The sequence below is a fragment of the Clinocottus analis genome, unplaced genomic scaffold (assembly GCF_023055335.1).
Source record: "Clinocottus analis isolate CAN_PGR_092001 unplaced genomic scaffold, fCliAna1.0.p SCAF_1, whole genome shotgun sequence".
Taxonomy (NCBI): Eukaryota; Metazoa; Chordata; class Actinopteri; order Perciformes; family Cottidae; genus Clinocottus; species Clinocottus analis.
In genome coordinates, this window is record NW_027175820.1 from 21,234,156 (window position 1) to 21,248,911 (window position 14,756).

A 14,756-nucleotide genomic window follows, 5' to 3' on the forward strand; every position below is an offset into this window, starting at 1 on the left:
GTTCATATGAAGGTGTATGTGTAGTTTACTGTGTGCAAAATTATTAATAGATGGGATTTGTTAATTTTAAAATACAGTTGTGCCCCCTTGTGGCGACATTAAACTCTTAATATGTTGCCCCTTTAAGATACATAGTTTGCATAAGTGACAGATCATGTGTTTAGTAAAATTACTTCATTATAAATAAAAGTCCTGCATTCTTAAAGCTTAACTAAAAGTACAGAAATATTATAAACAAAAATTTAAAAAGCAAAATCTATATGAGTACTCATTTCCTTAATATATTTGTTTACATTATAAGATTTGTAATACTGCTGTGTCAATGTCTAAGCTGCCTTTTAGTTGTTTGAGGTCTAACTTCTTTCACAGTTCAGTAGTTTCAAGTGATTTACAATTCATTACATCTCAGAAGCAAATACTTCTTACTTCATTATACCTTTATTTGATGTTACAAGTTACTTTACGGATTATTATTGCAAACATATCATCAACAAATCAATATAATTATCCTAGATAAAGCTACACAGCAGTATAAAGTATTTATAAAATGAATAAGGAAAATTACCCTTAATTTTACCATGTGCAACAAATCTAAAAGTATTATAACTTTAATTAAAAATTTGATGCTTATATTTTTTACTTGCAGTGCTTTAAGTATACTATCTAGTGTTTGTAGTTTTACTTTAGTATAATTTTGACTGTACTTTTACTAGTATTTCTACACTGTGGTCTTGCAACTTAAGTAGTCAAGTGGGATGGTTTTCCAAGATTAATTTAAGTCAGACTAATTTAAACCTCCTTTATGAAACAGAAAATAAACCACCAGAGAAAGTGAAATGGCAGGAAGACAAATGATAAAAAAAATACAATTCATATAAAACTACAGACACAAAAAACTATTTAATGGAAAATGTCCCAATCCAGTGCAAGATGCAGAACGGGTGATTGTGGTACATCAGGCATCCGAGAGCCACGAGGCCAACACGGCTGAGACAAAGAACTGTTTCCATGGCACTGAACCAGGAGGCTGTCGCTCCTGATACAACAATCAGTTTTCCCTCTTCATATCTTTCTGAACCCCTGAAACCGAAACACATACTGTATGTTCATATTCCACTGAATCAACCAGCCAAAGGCTGCTCTGTGTGATGTGAATTTTAAGGCGAAGAACTCTCTCACAAACTGACTCTCATTCGCTACTCTCTGCTTGTAAAGTCACAATGAATGTCAGCGCTGTGAAGTAACACACATTTACCACCAATTATTCTCGCCGAAACGTCTAAACATTGTTTTTCTTTCCCATTTAAACTCCCATACATTTAATCGTTTGCCACCCGTCCCCTGCTCCTAAAGCTAGACACTTATTTTTGCTCGTGGCAACTGCCAGAATAATAGTACAAAACGTCAACCTAGCTTTAAAATAGCTCTGAGGCATCTAGGGTGAAGGCCACTATGACTCTCTGGTTTAAAATGGCTATACTCTCAGAGAGCAGTGTCTTCAGAGCCAAAAAGCTTGGTGGCGATGGCCTGGCAGTCTGCAACAGAGGCTTTCCCGTCAAAATCTGCCGGCAAGATGTCCGCGTCAAATTCTTTGAAGTAGTTGTTCAGCTCGTCGCCGTGGACGAAGACCTGAGGGTAGTTATGAAGAGTGTTCAGATGAAAATTGGACACAACTCAATGTTATATTTGAGATTAAGGGGTTGATCGTCCTCCATCCGTACCCTCTCCAGCAGCTTGCTCTTCATGAAGGGTTTGACCACGTTGTATGTGGTGGTGAAGTACCAGGGCTGGTGGGTCACGTGGACCGCCTTGAAACGGGCAGGGAACGAGTCCTGCACAGAAAAACACACAAGAGATTGGATTAAAAACACATTTCTGAGCTCCTACAAAACTACGTACTACTACAGAATCATTTTTACTCCCGGATTACGGTCATATTTTCAAACAGCTTGAAACACATGCTTAAAGTTGTAATTTGAAACAAAGCAAAACGGAAAAAAATGCAACAAAACCACTTGTCATGGTTTCACATAATTGTTACAAAACATAATTAAATGACTGATGTTTCGGCAATAAACTCTCTTGGTTACATTTAGGCAACACAAGAGCTTGAGATACTTTGGACACAAACAGCAGTCTCTTGGAGGAAAGCCCTTTTCTTTTGACCCGACCTCCACAGAGTATCGCAGACTTATTTGAAATGTATTCGTTATACGTCAAAAGTAAACGTAATCCGTGACAAAATAAGTTTCACAATGGAGTTTCATGGTATTTTGAGGAGACCGGGCTGCTGCACTTCAATAAGTTCTCCTCTTCTCCTTTGAGAGTCTGTTCTCACCTGCAGCATGTCCACCATCTTCTTGAGCTCAGCTGGCTTTATCCCCGAGGCGTGCTGCATGGTGAAGCCCTTGAAATTCTCAATCAGGACAAAGCCATTGATCTGGGTTTCTTCGTTCTCCAGCAACTTCTCCAGGATCACACAGTAAGCTCTTAAGATCTGTGAATTGCAAAGACTTCTTTCTTTTAAACAAATACTTGAGAATTCGGTGCGGCCTCTTTGAAGTTGTGTCATGGCTACCTCATCGAATGTGACCTCCTCCAGGTCCCAGTTCTCGATGTTGAAGAGCAGAACCACGCGGCCGTACTTGTCCCTGCTGGGAAGAACCACGGGGTAACCGGCCTCTATGGTGCTGCGGACGGCCTCCGGAGTCATGTTCTCAAACAACTCGGGATACTCCTTCCTGAAGCGTACGTAACCTGGAGGACACACAACACACACTCACACGCTCACACTCACACAATTGTGCTTTCATTCATTTTGCGAACATATTCATTTCACCGGGTACTTCCAGTACAATCCTTTGACCTTTACCCTGACCTTAACCTGAACCCTAAATAAGCTAGTCCCCACAATGTGGCTGTGGGATCAGATTGATGTCCCCACAATATGGTTAAAATACGCACACACACTTCACAACTAAAACCCGCATTCTGTTATCAAGCACTAATGGTTCCCAAACCCTTTGTGTACAGTATGAGTGTTCAGTGCAGGTTGATGTGCCAAACACAATGACAGCACTATGCAACACTGCTGCTCTAAGCCTCTTCATACCCAGGCACCAATTAACCCAGAGTATGAGAGTGTGTGTGTGTGTGTGTGTGTTTTCTCGCAAGCAGCAATTAACCCCAAAACAAGTTCACATCACATTCCCCTCTTACACTAACAAGCTTCTCTATATTTATAATGGTGTGTGTGTGTGTGTGTGTGTGTGTGTGTGTGTGTGTGTGTGTGTGTGTGTGTGTGTCTTGTGTTTAGGTCTTTGTGGGGACCATATAGTCTCACAGCAATATCAAGAGGGAAACAATCCAAATCTAAACTGTGTTTATTGGCCCTGACCAAGTGAATTGTGGGTTATTTTTTGGCAAAGATAAGTTAGAGTCTGTGCTTACAGTTTATGTCTGCAGTATTGTGAAGGTTTATTAGGAGTATTATACTAAAGTCTAAGTTTAAATGAGGGGTGATGGGACCTTTAAATGCAGGTTATTTGTCTTAAATATGCCTGATTTAAAGCTACATTTTGGATGATTGCTAATTAGTTTTGGTTGTACAATTGCAAATATAATTTTGCAATGAGTCCTAAGCATACACAAGTCATAAGCTTGGTATCGTCCCATAGGAGTGTCAAACCACTCAGCTTTGGTTATCATCTCTCTCAGATCGACACAATCAGCACGTGGGACGTGGAGCTCCCTGGAGAACACTGTGAGTTCCTGAGTAAAGTAAACTTACTGTCCCATTTATACACAAAGGAGGGCTTTGTCAGGGGGAACTCAAAGCCCCCAATTAATGAACACATGCCGCCCGGTCTCATTGATGGGAAGGATTCATGCGAACCAGGAGCACAAAAGAGGTCTCACCCTCAATTAAGGAAGCTACTGGAAAATGTCTGCAGAAACAGAATCTTTACTGGTTTGTCTCTCTGCCACAGAGATGAAATAGTTTACCAACGACTAACCCTTCATGAGCTCGTGGGCTCTGACAACTTCAAACTTGCGAGCTCTGAGGAAGCGCAGTATCAGAGAGTCTGGTTTGTCTCCGAAGTGCTCCAGCACCAGTTTGAGCAGCTCGTCTCCCTCCGCTGCTCTCTCCTTCATCATGGACCTCAGGTCCTTCAGGGCCGACGCCCGCCTCTCATCCGTCTCAGTCAGCTCATCCTTCGCCTGAGGGCATGAGGGGGGGTGGTGGGGGAGAAATGAAGACAAACATGTTTAATATTCTGATTTGAACTCATCTGTCGATGCGGCCCTTCCAATGTTTATGACGTCACCTTTTGAACAGTGTGTCCTGGCAGTTTGTGGCACGGCCCAAACACCGGCCCATGATCCTTCACTGTCAAATGCTCCAGCTTGGTCCTCATGGCCTGCTCCTCCTCTGACACCATACGGAAAGATCCAGTCTGAATAAGGAAGAGAGGCTTTTAAAAACGACAAGATCCTTTATCGATCTTCAAATTTTCCTCTTGGTTTCTTGGTGGAGACAATCCAGTTTGGTTGAAATTTGTTTGTCTTTTACGCCACTATTTAAAGCCTTCGTGGCTGCAACTTTAATGCTTTACTGCCTTATTAGTTCAATGGCAGCTCATTACAATGACTTTAAAGTTGTGAACCCACAACCCAATCAGACTCCAAGCGATGCACACCAGTGAACGGCTGGTTAATCTGCTTCACATGATTACAGAAAAGACTTCAAGGCCACTTCTTAAAAACAGCTTAAGGGTCCATCCAGGAGCCAGCATCTACTGAGACAATACCAAGCATTATGCGCTGACAGTGCAACCAGTGAAGTGAGGCCAGACTCTGACAGAACGACTTCAACTGGGACAAAGTGACCCGCAGGTGCTTTCTCTTGATGAGTTGCATTAGTCAAACTTACAGCAGCCATGGTTGCAGCGTCTCGCGGCAGCTTCACCGACACCGAGAAGAAAGAAGAATTGGCACAAACAGAACGTGAGCACATCAAACCTTTCTTTCAGACATTTTGTTTGTTTGTGGCAGAGTTTGTTAAGGAGAGGCCATGGGATCAGAAAGGCACTAATCCAGTTATTTTTTTATATTTCAAAATCAATCAAAACGATGAGCATAAATACATGGAACAGGTGGTGTTAGAGGGCAAAGAAAGCTTTTGGATCAGTGAATATTTTTTACTCATCAGTGGAGCAGACATCCTCTTACATAAGAGCCTGACATAATACAGTAACAGCACTGACTGCTACTCTCCAGAATCACAGAGCTAAGCACAACATGAATGCCTGATGCGTGCAAAACCGAAGATAGTTCAACAACACTGGAATAGTGAAATTATTCCAAAGATATGAAGATTTTAAACTTTTGTCCATTTTGTACAAATTGAAGTATTTTGAATAGCGTGGCAATTGAAGATCTTTACAACCAGTTGGTTCGACGCAACTTTGAGCATTTTAGAAATACCGTCAGTAAAGTATAGTGTTTTTAAACATGACAATATTTTTTGGTAAAATCAGATGCTGTGACTTCAATGTAAGGGTAATGAGAGACACACACCAGGGATCCACTGAAAATCTCAGGTCTTGAACTTTTTTATTATAAGAACGAATCTTCCTCTAGCATTAACCTAAATCTTTCTCAGTTTACAATTATTGCATCCTTTGTAGTTTGACACAATTAATGTGCTATTACTGCTACAGTACAGTGAAAGTACAGTGAAAAAACAAACATATATTTGGTCAAATTATATTAATTTAAATTATATTAATTTATAGCCATATAGTCTTGATATTAGTTGCGATGACGTCACAGATGCCAGCTGTGTGTTGTAGTAAGTGTGAGACTTGTAACCGATTACATATGACATATTAAGCATCAGGTATAAATTAAGCATCACAATGTTATCTGTCTTTTCACACCCATTAAAAGCAAGTATTGCTTAATTAATTACTTCTTATCATAACACGACACAAGACCAATATTCTTATAACACTCATAATTTTTTTTTATTATTTCCTTAGCTATGTTTCTTAACTAAAGAGCAGAGCAGCCTTACCTTCAAGCTGATGGGATGAGAGGAGCAGATGAAATGGTAGAGGATGCAACAAGAGGAGAGGGCATCAAGAGGGGAGGAGTTATTGAATACGTCACTCAAAGCGGGATTAAGATGACACAGTGGATTACAATGAGGCTAATCTCCATGCTGCAAACTGTGATGGGATGGGGGAGGAGAGGCGTGCAGGTCTGGACCGTCACTTCGTTGCCACGGAGGTCCCGATGGGGCCAAAAGTTGGACGAAACACAAAAGACAACTTTTTTTTTTTTAGAAATCCTTAACGAAACAGAAGATACACGAAAAAGCGTTAATTTAAAAAACATATTTCACAAAAATCCTGGACAAATTACAGAAAAACAACAAAAATAAAACAAGAGGACTTTTTTTTTTTAAACAACAAAGTTAGAGAAAACTAATGAACGATGCAAAAAACATTGTGTGTGCAAACACACAGATAAAAATAAACAATTTTCTTCATGTGGTTGGTCCAGTGTTGTGTGTTTTGCACCGCTGGACCAGTGGTCATTTTCATCACACTAAATTGTACAAACATAACCCAAAGAGAAACTAACGAATGAGAAGATACATAATTGGAGTTTTTGTTATTTATGCATTTCATTTGTGTGCAGATTCCAGCTCCAGCTGGTTACCTCTCAAACATCGCATCATACCAACGGGACGTTGGACCCAGACCATGTGGCATGAAAGGTGGAATTTGAGCTTGATAGTCTTGTGCCTGTGGGAATGTCGTGTGAGGGACACGACCACCTGTGAAGCACTCAACACTTCAACTTCACGTTACACATTCCTCTCTGCATATTCTTTGAAATCCACATTATGGATTACTTATCCATGATTGCACAACATCAACTTGCATCTCTGCTATAGTGCCAGTCAATATTTACAGCAACTGATTATTATGCACCTTTTAATATGTCCACTACTTTGTTTACGATCAAATACTTGCAAAATTAATCACATAACATTAGCCTTTGTGTTAAGTGCTAAATTGCAAATTTTAACATTTTGATTGGCTTTGGAAACCAACGGTTTAACATCAGTAGCTTAGCTCTACGCAAACAAGTGATTTGACTAAAAGCACCTCTCAAGCTCGGTTATTTACATGTACGTCGTTGAATCTGAACAAAACACAAAATGTAAATGACAACAGAGTAAGCTAAGACTGCCCTTAATCTTTTTCAGACCTCTTTTCAAGAGTAGAGATAGAATAAGAGATATATTTATACTATAACTAAACATTAATACAATTGTTTATGTTACTGAAAAGTTTAAAATGAGCAACCTTGGCTTTTTCTAACAATAGGATATAATCTGCATCATGTTCAAGAGAGCAGCTCGGGGAGAACACAGTGCCAGTGGAATTAGTTTATACCTACAGGCCATTCCCTTTCAAATCAAATCTGAAATTAGACATACATTGCCTCATAAATTGATTTGAAGTCAGCCCTTGAAGGAGACTTTAAAGGCCTTTTATGTTGTAACTAAACATCAGAATGTCTTGATTGTCTCTGGACGACATCTTGAGGTGCTCTCCTATTAATATAAAGTGGAATTAGTTTTTAACTATGGACCATTAGTCCACTATGTGGTCTTCAAAATCAAATCTGAAATTGGACGTAAATTGCCTAATCGATTTGAAGTCAGCCCTTGAAGGGGATTTTGAAGGGCTTTTATGTTGTAACTAAACATCAGAATGTCTCGATTGCCTCTGTGTGACATCTTGAGGTGCTCTCCTATTAATATAAAGTGGAATTAGTTTATAACTATGCAGGGGTCTGTGACCCCTTGCGGCTAAGCCACACTTGATAAGTCTACAGGACTGTACTGGGTCTCCCTCCTGCACACACTGAGGCCTCTGTCATTCCAATCTGGCAGACTCACCACTCATTAGTAGATGCTCATGAATAACCTCCTATATCCTCGCAAACACATACAGGGGTTAACAATGTCTCCATATGGCTGTACGAGTCTCTGGTGTACGGTGGCTGTATACGTTCTTTGATGTGAAGGAATTCCTGACGGTTATGTCACCCTGCATGCCAACAAATAGGCCTGCATGAATACAAATGAGTCAGACTGTTCCGCTGTTTGGATGTGTAAAATATTCATGCGATCTATAATTTGGAGGTTTGAAGGGGGAGATGCCTTTTTTTTTATCAGTGCAGCCTTTATGGTTTATCCATCAGATGGTGGATGAGCTATCCGAGGTTCAAAGAGACAAAGATGTGAATCGAGCAACAAAACTCGTTGTTTAAAATAACTTTATTTATATGGCACCTTTAAAAACACAGTTTACAATGTGCTCTACAGATAAGCAAAGCATAGACATAACTTAAATATCAGTAAATGAAAAGGAGCACACCATAAAGGCAATGAATACAACAAAACCAAACAGATAACCAAAAAAGGAACAGTACAAAACAAACAAATATATGAAATATACAAACAAAACCAGGGGAACAAAATAACTGTATGATAGAGCATAAAAGGACGACGTCACTTAAAAGCAATTCTATAAAAATGGGTTTTAGGAAGTGATTTAAAAGAAGTTATTAATTCCCAAAGCCTTATCTGCTCCGGATCATTTGCTCCGGCCTCAATCAAGCTGCTGAACTCTAATAGTCAACATTAGTGCCATACAGTGATGTGCAAAAAGTGCACAAGCTAATTCAGCCTGCTATCTACCTGTCTGTCTCGTGTCGTAACACTATCTTCAGATCTAAACCTGTTTTCAAGTCAAATGCCTGACTTATAATCACAGGGATGGTTTTTTACGCAGCGTTTTTCCCGGCAGACTTTTCGACTTGGAGGAAGCGCAGCTGTTACTAATAACATTAACGACGTCTCCAGACGATCATTATGTTGATCAGCTACACCTGTGCTCTTTCCCTCTGCGCCGTGTCAAATATCTTCAGTGGAAAAGGTAAATGGGGCGAGGCGGCCAGAGGGCCTTTCAGAGTACTCAACACACATAGTACTCCAGTCCTCCGTTTGTTGGTTGGATTCATCAACGAGAAGCTCAACACTTCCCCCTTCTGGCTCCAGTGGTCTGCTGCAACTTTAAACCTCATGGAATCACATCAAGTCGGACACATTCAGTAGCAGCTTTTACTGCTATTTAATTCAAGCTTCCTTTGGATAAGAAATAGAGGAAGAGAAGCTACAATATGTGAAGTATGGTTTCAAATGGTGCACTGCACTCACAAAAGGCTTTCTGGCACAAAATGGAGGATTTCACCCCATTAAATCTCCTGTAATTGCCTTTGATTACATTAAAGTACATTTCCATCATTGATTAGTTTAAAGTGTTCATCTTACTAGCATCCTAATATGTTGAATGTATTATATAACAGCTACCTGATTACACTTTAGTGCAGTTAACTGTGATATTTTGGGACACCATTAACATGTATTAAAATCAGAATAAATGTTTTAACATGAGTATATTCAAATTCCTCATAGTTGAGAAATCTAGCACAAAACAATAAATGTGCGTCTACTTTACAGTTTACGTTTTTTTCTGACGACAAAAAGCACCATGATGTGAATCGCTGGTATTTCTTTTGGGAAACAGTTTTATGTTATTTTATTAGTCTTGATCAGATTACTTTTAATGAATAAATTATAACTGCCACTTTATTTATTTTTTTGCTGTCTAAGTTTTTGTGCCAACCCACACCTTCCTCCTATTTGTTCTAGCATGTGACCATCACATGATAGACTAAAAGAGGAATTGTGACTAAACAGACAGTTTTTAACAATAATTACATACATAGACTTCACTTATTCACTTTTGAGTGTCAGCAGGCTGAACTACTGAACCCCATGTGAAGTACTGAAGTAAAATACGATGAATCACGAGTTTGCAGGATTAATTCTTTATCTTCGCTTCTTTTTGTGCTGATATTTAAAGCTTCTTTATGTGTCCACAGTCAACATAGAGAACTAAAAGCACTTCACGTTCAGACAATGTTTTTAATATAGCATCATTTTGTTGGAATTTACAGACAAAATGGACAAAGTTGGAAAAGTAAAATGGACTAAACTGAGAAAAAGGTAAACATATTTAAAATCATATGAATGAGCTTGTATAAATGGTGGACTGTTAAAAGCCAATTGTATTTTGGCCTTGCTCATTGGTGGAGATGGAAATTCCCAACAGTATAAAAAAGATATCCCACATATTTTCCTCATCATTGCATCTCCTCTTTTGGGGGTATATAATTAAGGCATCCGGAAGTCAGTTTACGAGACAAATATATTACATGTTGATATTCAAGAAGTAATAGCAGCCTAACGCTAGAATCTACATCTAAAAGCAGCGCACTAAAATCCCAAGGGTTGACCAAACACACTTGGGACAGAGGAAACGCCATCAAGTGACAAACCAACCGACCAGCTGAACCGTTCTGGAAATAAGTAGTTTCAAGTGAAATGTCAACATTAAAGATCTGCTGGAAGTGATTTCCTGATTACACGTACAACATCACCGTTTGTTTTCACTTGGTTCCTCAATATTGTCAAAGGCTAAAGGCTCTTGTTGTGTTTGCAGGTTCAAAACAAGGCGAGTGATAAATGAGGGGAGTCAGTGAAATGCCACTCCTTTCCCCGGTGCGTCAGCAACTTTATCATTTCAGTAAGTGGTTCCTCATTAAAAAAAAAACACCTCTTGAAAAGAAATGATATAGACAAAAATCCTCCAGACTCCTCCTTTATGTATTTAAAATATATATATTAAAAGCATTACAAGACTACCATCTGTTGTCATGCTCCCTTGGACATTAAAAGCTCCAAAGTTGGATGTAATGCTACACCAGTAAACCTACTTCTTCTCTCGTAGTGAAGAAAGTTGGTCTTCCAGTATAAAAGTCAAGTCGGTGTGAGTTGCAGTAGTTGCCACAAAGCGTCCGGGTCCCGTCCCGACGGCCGAGACGACGACTGGTTCTCAGTGTTAGCCCAAAAACGTCAGCGCCGCCATGATGCTGAAGCCCAGCAGGATGAAGAGCACCTTGAGCAGCTGCCTCCCGGGGGAGTTGAGCTCATGCGGGAGGATCTCCAGAAAGGTGATGTAAATGAACGTGCCTGCGGCGAGCCCCTCCAGGACGGCTTGGATCAGCGCCCCGGCCGCCAGCTGAGCCTCCATCACGCTGATGCCGATAGCGATGCCGATAGGCGTCATCAGGGCGAACACTCCGATGTAAGCCGCCACCCACAGCGGACGCACTGCGCTCTGCACCAGCTTCACCGACAGGCTGAACACGATGATGCTTTTGTGGACGAGGATAGCGATGCAGATCTCTAATACCTGGAGGAAAACAAACAAGACATCCTTTAAAAGCATCCATAGAAACACAAACAGGAAATGTTGGTCATTTTGTTTTAACGGCTACGATTGGGCAATATGACAATATCTACTACAAGACAACAAGCGTTTGAAACACGTTTGATGTCTTTCAGGTGTTTCATTTGCTGGAATGTCATTGTATTATCCATTAATTGTTTCTCATTTCATCTTAAATCAAAATGTAAAATGTAACAAAATATGTGGGTATTCAAATATAAAAGTAACATGTTCTTAGAAGTACTGCAATGGAGGATCTTTAATGTATCGCCCACTTCAGGGGGCGACTAAATAATAGATATAATCAGTTGAGATTAACATGAACACAACAGGTCGATGTTGTTGCTTTCATTCACACCAAACACTTCTGCACCAGTGCTGCAACTCTCCACCAACCACATCCTAACTAACCACCAACCACATCCTAACTAACTGACGAAAGTTTTTTTTTTTCTTCTTCGAATTAGTGAAAAGAATGTTCAACTGAGCGGCACATATGTAGATTAAAAAAGTCCCGAGGGAACATTGAAAGTATGCTCGGACTGCTTCAGTTGTCTTGTGACCACGAGATCTGACTCCCATGACTGAATTCCTTTCCTGTCAAAGCGACCTGAAGCTTTAAACTGAAACCCTGCTTTCTTCTGGTTACATGAGAATGCTGTGAATGAGATTCCAATGTTCTTAGTGCAGCATTTTTCTAAGACAAATGTTTACAGAGTGCATGACTTGTAATTAAGACAGAAGACACACTGTGGTTAAAAGAGGAACACAAAATTACAAATGCTGTGTATTCTCTGGAATTCTGAGCAGATTTAAGGCCTTTTGAAGGGCTATGGCCACTTCTCTGAGGGAAGAATTAAACGGCAAAATAGTGAGAATGGATTTAAAAAATAAAAAAATTAAAAGTGTTTGAAGAAGGAAATGCACTCAAAACACAATAAATGATGGCGAGTAACACAGAATCGAAACATGTTTTTATCTAAAGGAAAACTCCACAGGACCCAATTAACATCAGGTGATTGCCTCTTCATACCTTTGAGTCTGTGCTCTGCAGGCCGATAGCGAGACCCTCAAAAATCGAGTGGAGCGAGAGGGAGAGGAAGAGCATGAAGGAGCGGAAGGGTGAGTGAGCCTGAAAGTCAACATGGACGTGGTGGCCGCTGGCCTCCGGATCAGGGCTTGTTCCGTGGCCGTGGCCGTGGCCATTTCTGTTGTCCGATATGAGGGGCGCCCTCTCCTCTGGAGTCCTATGTATCTCCCGACAGTTCAACACAAACCTCTCAAGTATGAGGACCATGAAGAAGCCGGTGGCCATGATGAACTCTGGAAGAGGGAAGCTGGTCTGTGTGAGACCGACAGAGAGATTAATTTGTTTAATTCATGAAGAACACATATGTCGATCACATGTTCTCACACTTGTCTATTTCCTTTTTCACTTTGTCCAAGAATAAATATGGCTGAGCAATTATTAAAATACTGGCATACATTTACATGACTGAGATACAGCCACGATAAAAATAAATGTTAGTTGCAACCCATGTGTATATAATATATGTGATGATTTATTCAGACTTTAGTTTGTTCAAATCAATAAATCCTGTGAACGTACCTCTATCAACCGAGCATCCAGCTCGGCATTTATGTCTGACAGATAATCTGGAATAATGTCGAGAAGACATGCTGCCAGGAAAACCCCGCCGGCAAAGCAGCTGATCAGACTCAGAACTGTGCGGTGGAGCTCTGCAAATGTAAAGAGAAAACCTTTATCATGTTTCTACATGAATTTACACACAATGGTTTGATTATTACAGACAAAAATGCCCTTAAGTGCAGAGTAAACAAAGTATATCTTTAAATCTTAGTCTCCATCATGTGTTACTCTGCTTTTGTGCATTTCTAAGAAGAAAATCTGTCGGTGACACATGATTCTCTCTCTGAGTGAATGGGGCGTTTTATTTTGTCTAACTTGGTGTTATCAATTTCTTAAATATAAGTAAATCTCACTATAAACTGAGGGATTGACGGTGGACCTCAGACATGAATCAAATCACTGCCATCCTTCCAAAGTTAGAACAATAGTTCCAAGATCATGCAACACATTGTGAACATGGAAACACAGAAGTTAGGAAACATCAATGAGTCAGCAGACTACTGAAACACATGCGGATGTAATAGAGAGAAATGCTACTTTCACTTCCAAGTTCCAGTCAAAGAAAGTCAGAGGTCATCCAGACATTCCCACTGAGCCACGTATTGCAGATTACATTGATGTCAGGTGACAATAGAGGAGGATTTGTTAATGGTTATGAAGTTACACATTTTATATGAATAACAATAACAATGTAATAGTACGGAATTAGTAAACCGTGTCATCTCATCACAAGTTACATGAAGACTGATTGAAATCTACCCTATTATTAACCACAATACCACTGTTCTGTTATCAGTGGGTGAATGGTTTCTGGGTCACAGTTGATAAAATCAATAGCTGGTTATTGGTTTTTCAACACTATCTCTAGCGACAGCACGTGATTCAGGGAGACCGACAGCTGGTAAAATGAAACCTCTATCTAAAACGTTATACCTCCCTCTAATTAGCGGGATCGTTACGCCAAATCTAATCAAAATGTGAGAACATTTAAGGTTGACTTATTTGTCTGCGAATTGTGGTACATCCTAAAATCTAAATAAATCCACAAATGAATCAGCTACTTTTCCTTTGTACTTCGGCACCGAAGTAAGAAAATCTTATTAAAACCTTTTTATTTGTTCGACACAATCCGCATTGTTTAGCTGAGATTGTCGAGGACCTCAATGAACCCGACTTCTGTAAAATATGAATATACGTCAACAGAGAAGAATGACATAAACAGCAGTTTCTTGTGTGTACTTACCTGTCCCTGTGTCTCTGAACCATTTGACTCGAGCAGGGATGAATCCAAAAAGAAGAGTGAGGAACAATAAACCGACCAGAGCGCCTATTTTCACCTGGAGCAAGTAGTCCATGTTGTGGAATAAACGTATAAAAGTGTCAGTTCAAGAGTGAGGCTCGCTACCGAGTTAACTGTAATATCATTTGATTAGCGACGATGAGTGCCAGCTAACCGATACGAAAGATAAGAGCCTCCTCAAACAGCAGCAAATGTTGTTATTTCGAAGTAGGTGTTCATTTCAGGCTACGGTGGCCGAGAAGGGTACAAAATATAATCGCGAAAAAACAAAACCGGGAACCGCAAAGTGAAAGTCTTTTTTTCCAGCCTACTTATAATGAAACAACTTTAACCCAGATAGTTTGCATGTTAGTTGTGTAATAAG

At 39.9% G+C, this 14,756-nt stretch overlaps 2 protein-coding genes across 2 annotated transcripts; both read right to left on the reverse strand.

Moving 5' to 3' along the window:
* Positions 1 to 881: 881 nt before the first annotated feature.
* On the reverse strand, positions 882 to 6,116 carry LOC137783516 (retinaldehyde-binding protein 1-like). Its single transcript, XM_068573531.1, has 8 exons — positions 6,080 to 6,116; positions 4,934 to 4,963; positions 4,329 to 4,457; positions 4,017 to 4,221; positions 2,579 to 2,757; positions 2,339 to 2,497; positions 1,722 to 1,832; positions 882 to 1,629 (listed from the first exon to the last, which is right to left on the reverse strand). Exons 2-8 carry the CDS (start codon positions 4,940 to 4,942, stop codon positions 1,483 to 1,485), a joined length of 939 nt encoding a protein of 312 aa, XP_068429632.1. The 5' UTR covers positions 4,943 to 4,963; positions 6,080 to 6,116; the 3' UTR covers positions 882 to 1,482.
* A 3,169-nt stretch (positions 6,117 to 9,285) lies between these two features.
* On the reverse strand, positions 9,286 to 14,600 carry slc39a1 (solute carrier family 39 member 1). The gene is made up of 4 exons (XM_068573449.1): positions 14,336 to 14,600; positions 13,051 to 13,181; positions 12,475 to 12,783; positions 9,286 to 11,405 (listed from the first exon to the last, which is right to left on the reverse strand). The coding sequence occupies exons 1-4, from the start codon at positions 14,445 to 14,447 to the stop codon at positions 11,052 to 11,054; spliced, it is 906 nt and encodes a 301-aa protein (XP_068429550.1). The 5' UTR covers positions 14,448 to 14,600; the 3' UTR covers positions 9,286 to 11,051.
* Between the last annotated feature and the right edge of the window lie 156 nt (positions 14,601 to 14,756).

Excerpts from the sequence above, each read along its gene's own strand:
- LOC137783516 (XM_068573531.1), bottom strand. Across the intron at positions 4,222-4,328 it reads CAGGACACACTGTTCAAAAG|GCGAAGGATGAGCTGACTGA; the intron begins GTGACGTCATAA and ends TCATGCCCTCAG. Across the intron at positions 2,758-4,016 it reads AGCCCACGAGCTCATGAAGG|GTTACGTACGCTTCAGGAAG; the intron begins GTTAGTCGTTGG and ends TGTGTCCTCCAG.
- slc39a1 (XM_068573449.1), bottom strand. The coding sequence starts at position 14,447 with ATGGACTACTTGCTCCAGGTGAAAATAGGCGCTCTGGTCGGTTTATTG. Across the intron at positions 13,182-14,335 it reads GTTCAGAGACACAGGGACAG|AGCTCCACCGCACAGTTCTG; the intron begins GTAAGTACACAC and ends TTACATTTGCAG. Across the intron at positions 12,784-13,050 it reads TGGATGCTCGGTTGATAGAG|ACCAGCTTCCCTCTTCCAGA; the intron begins GTACGTTCACAG and ends GGTCTCACACAG.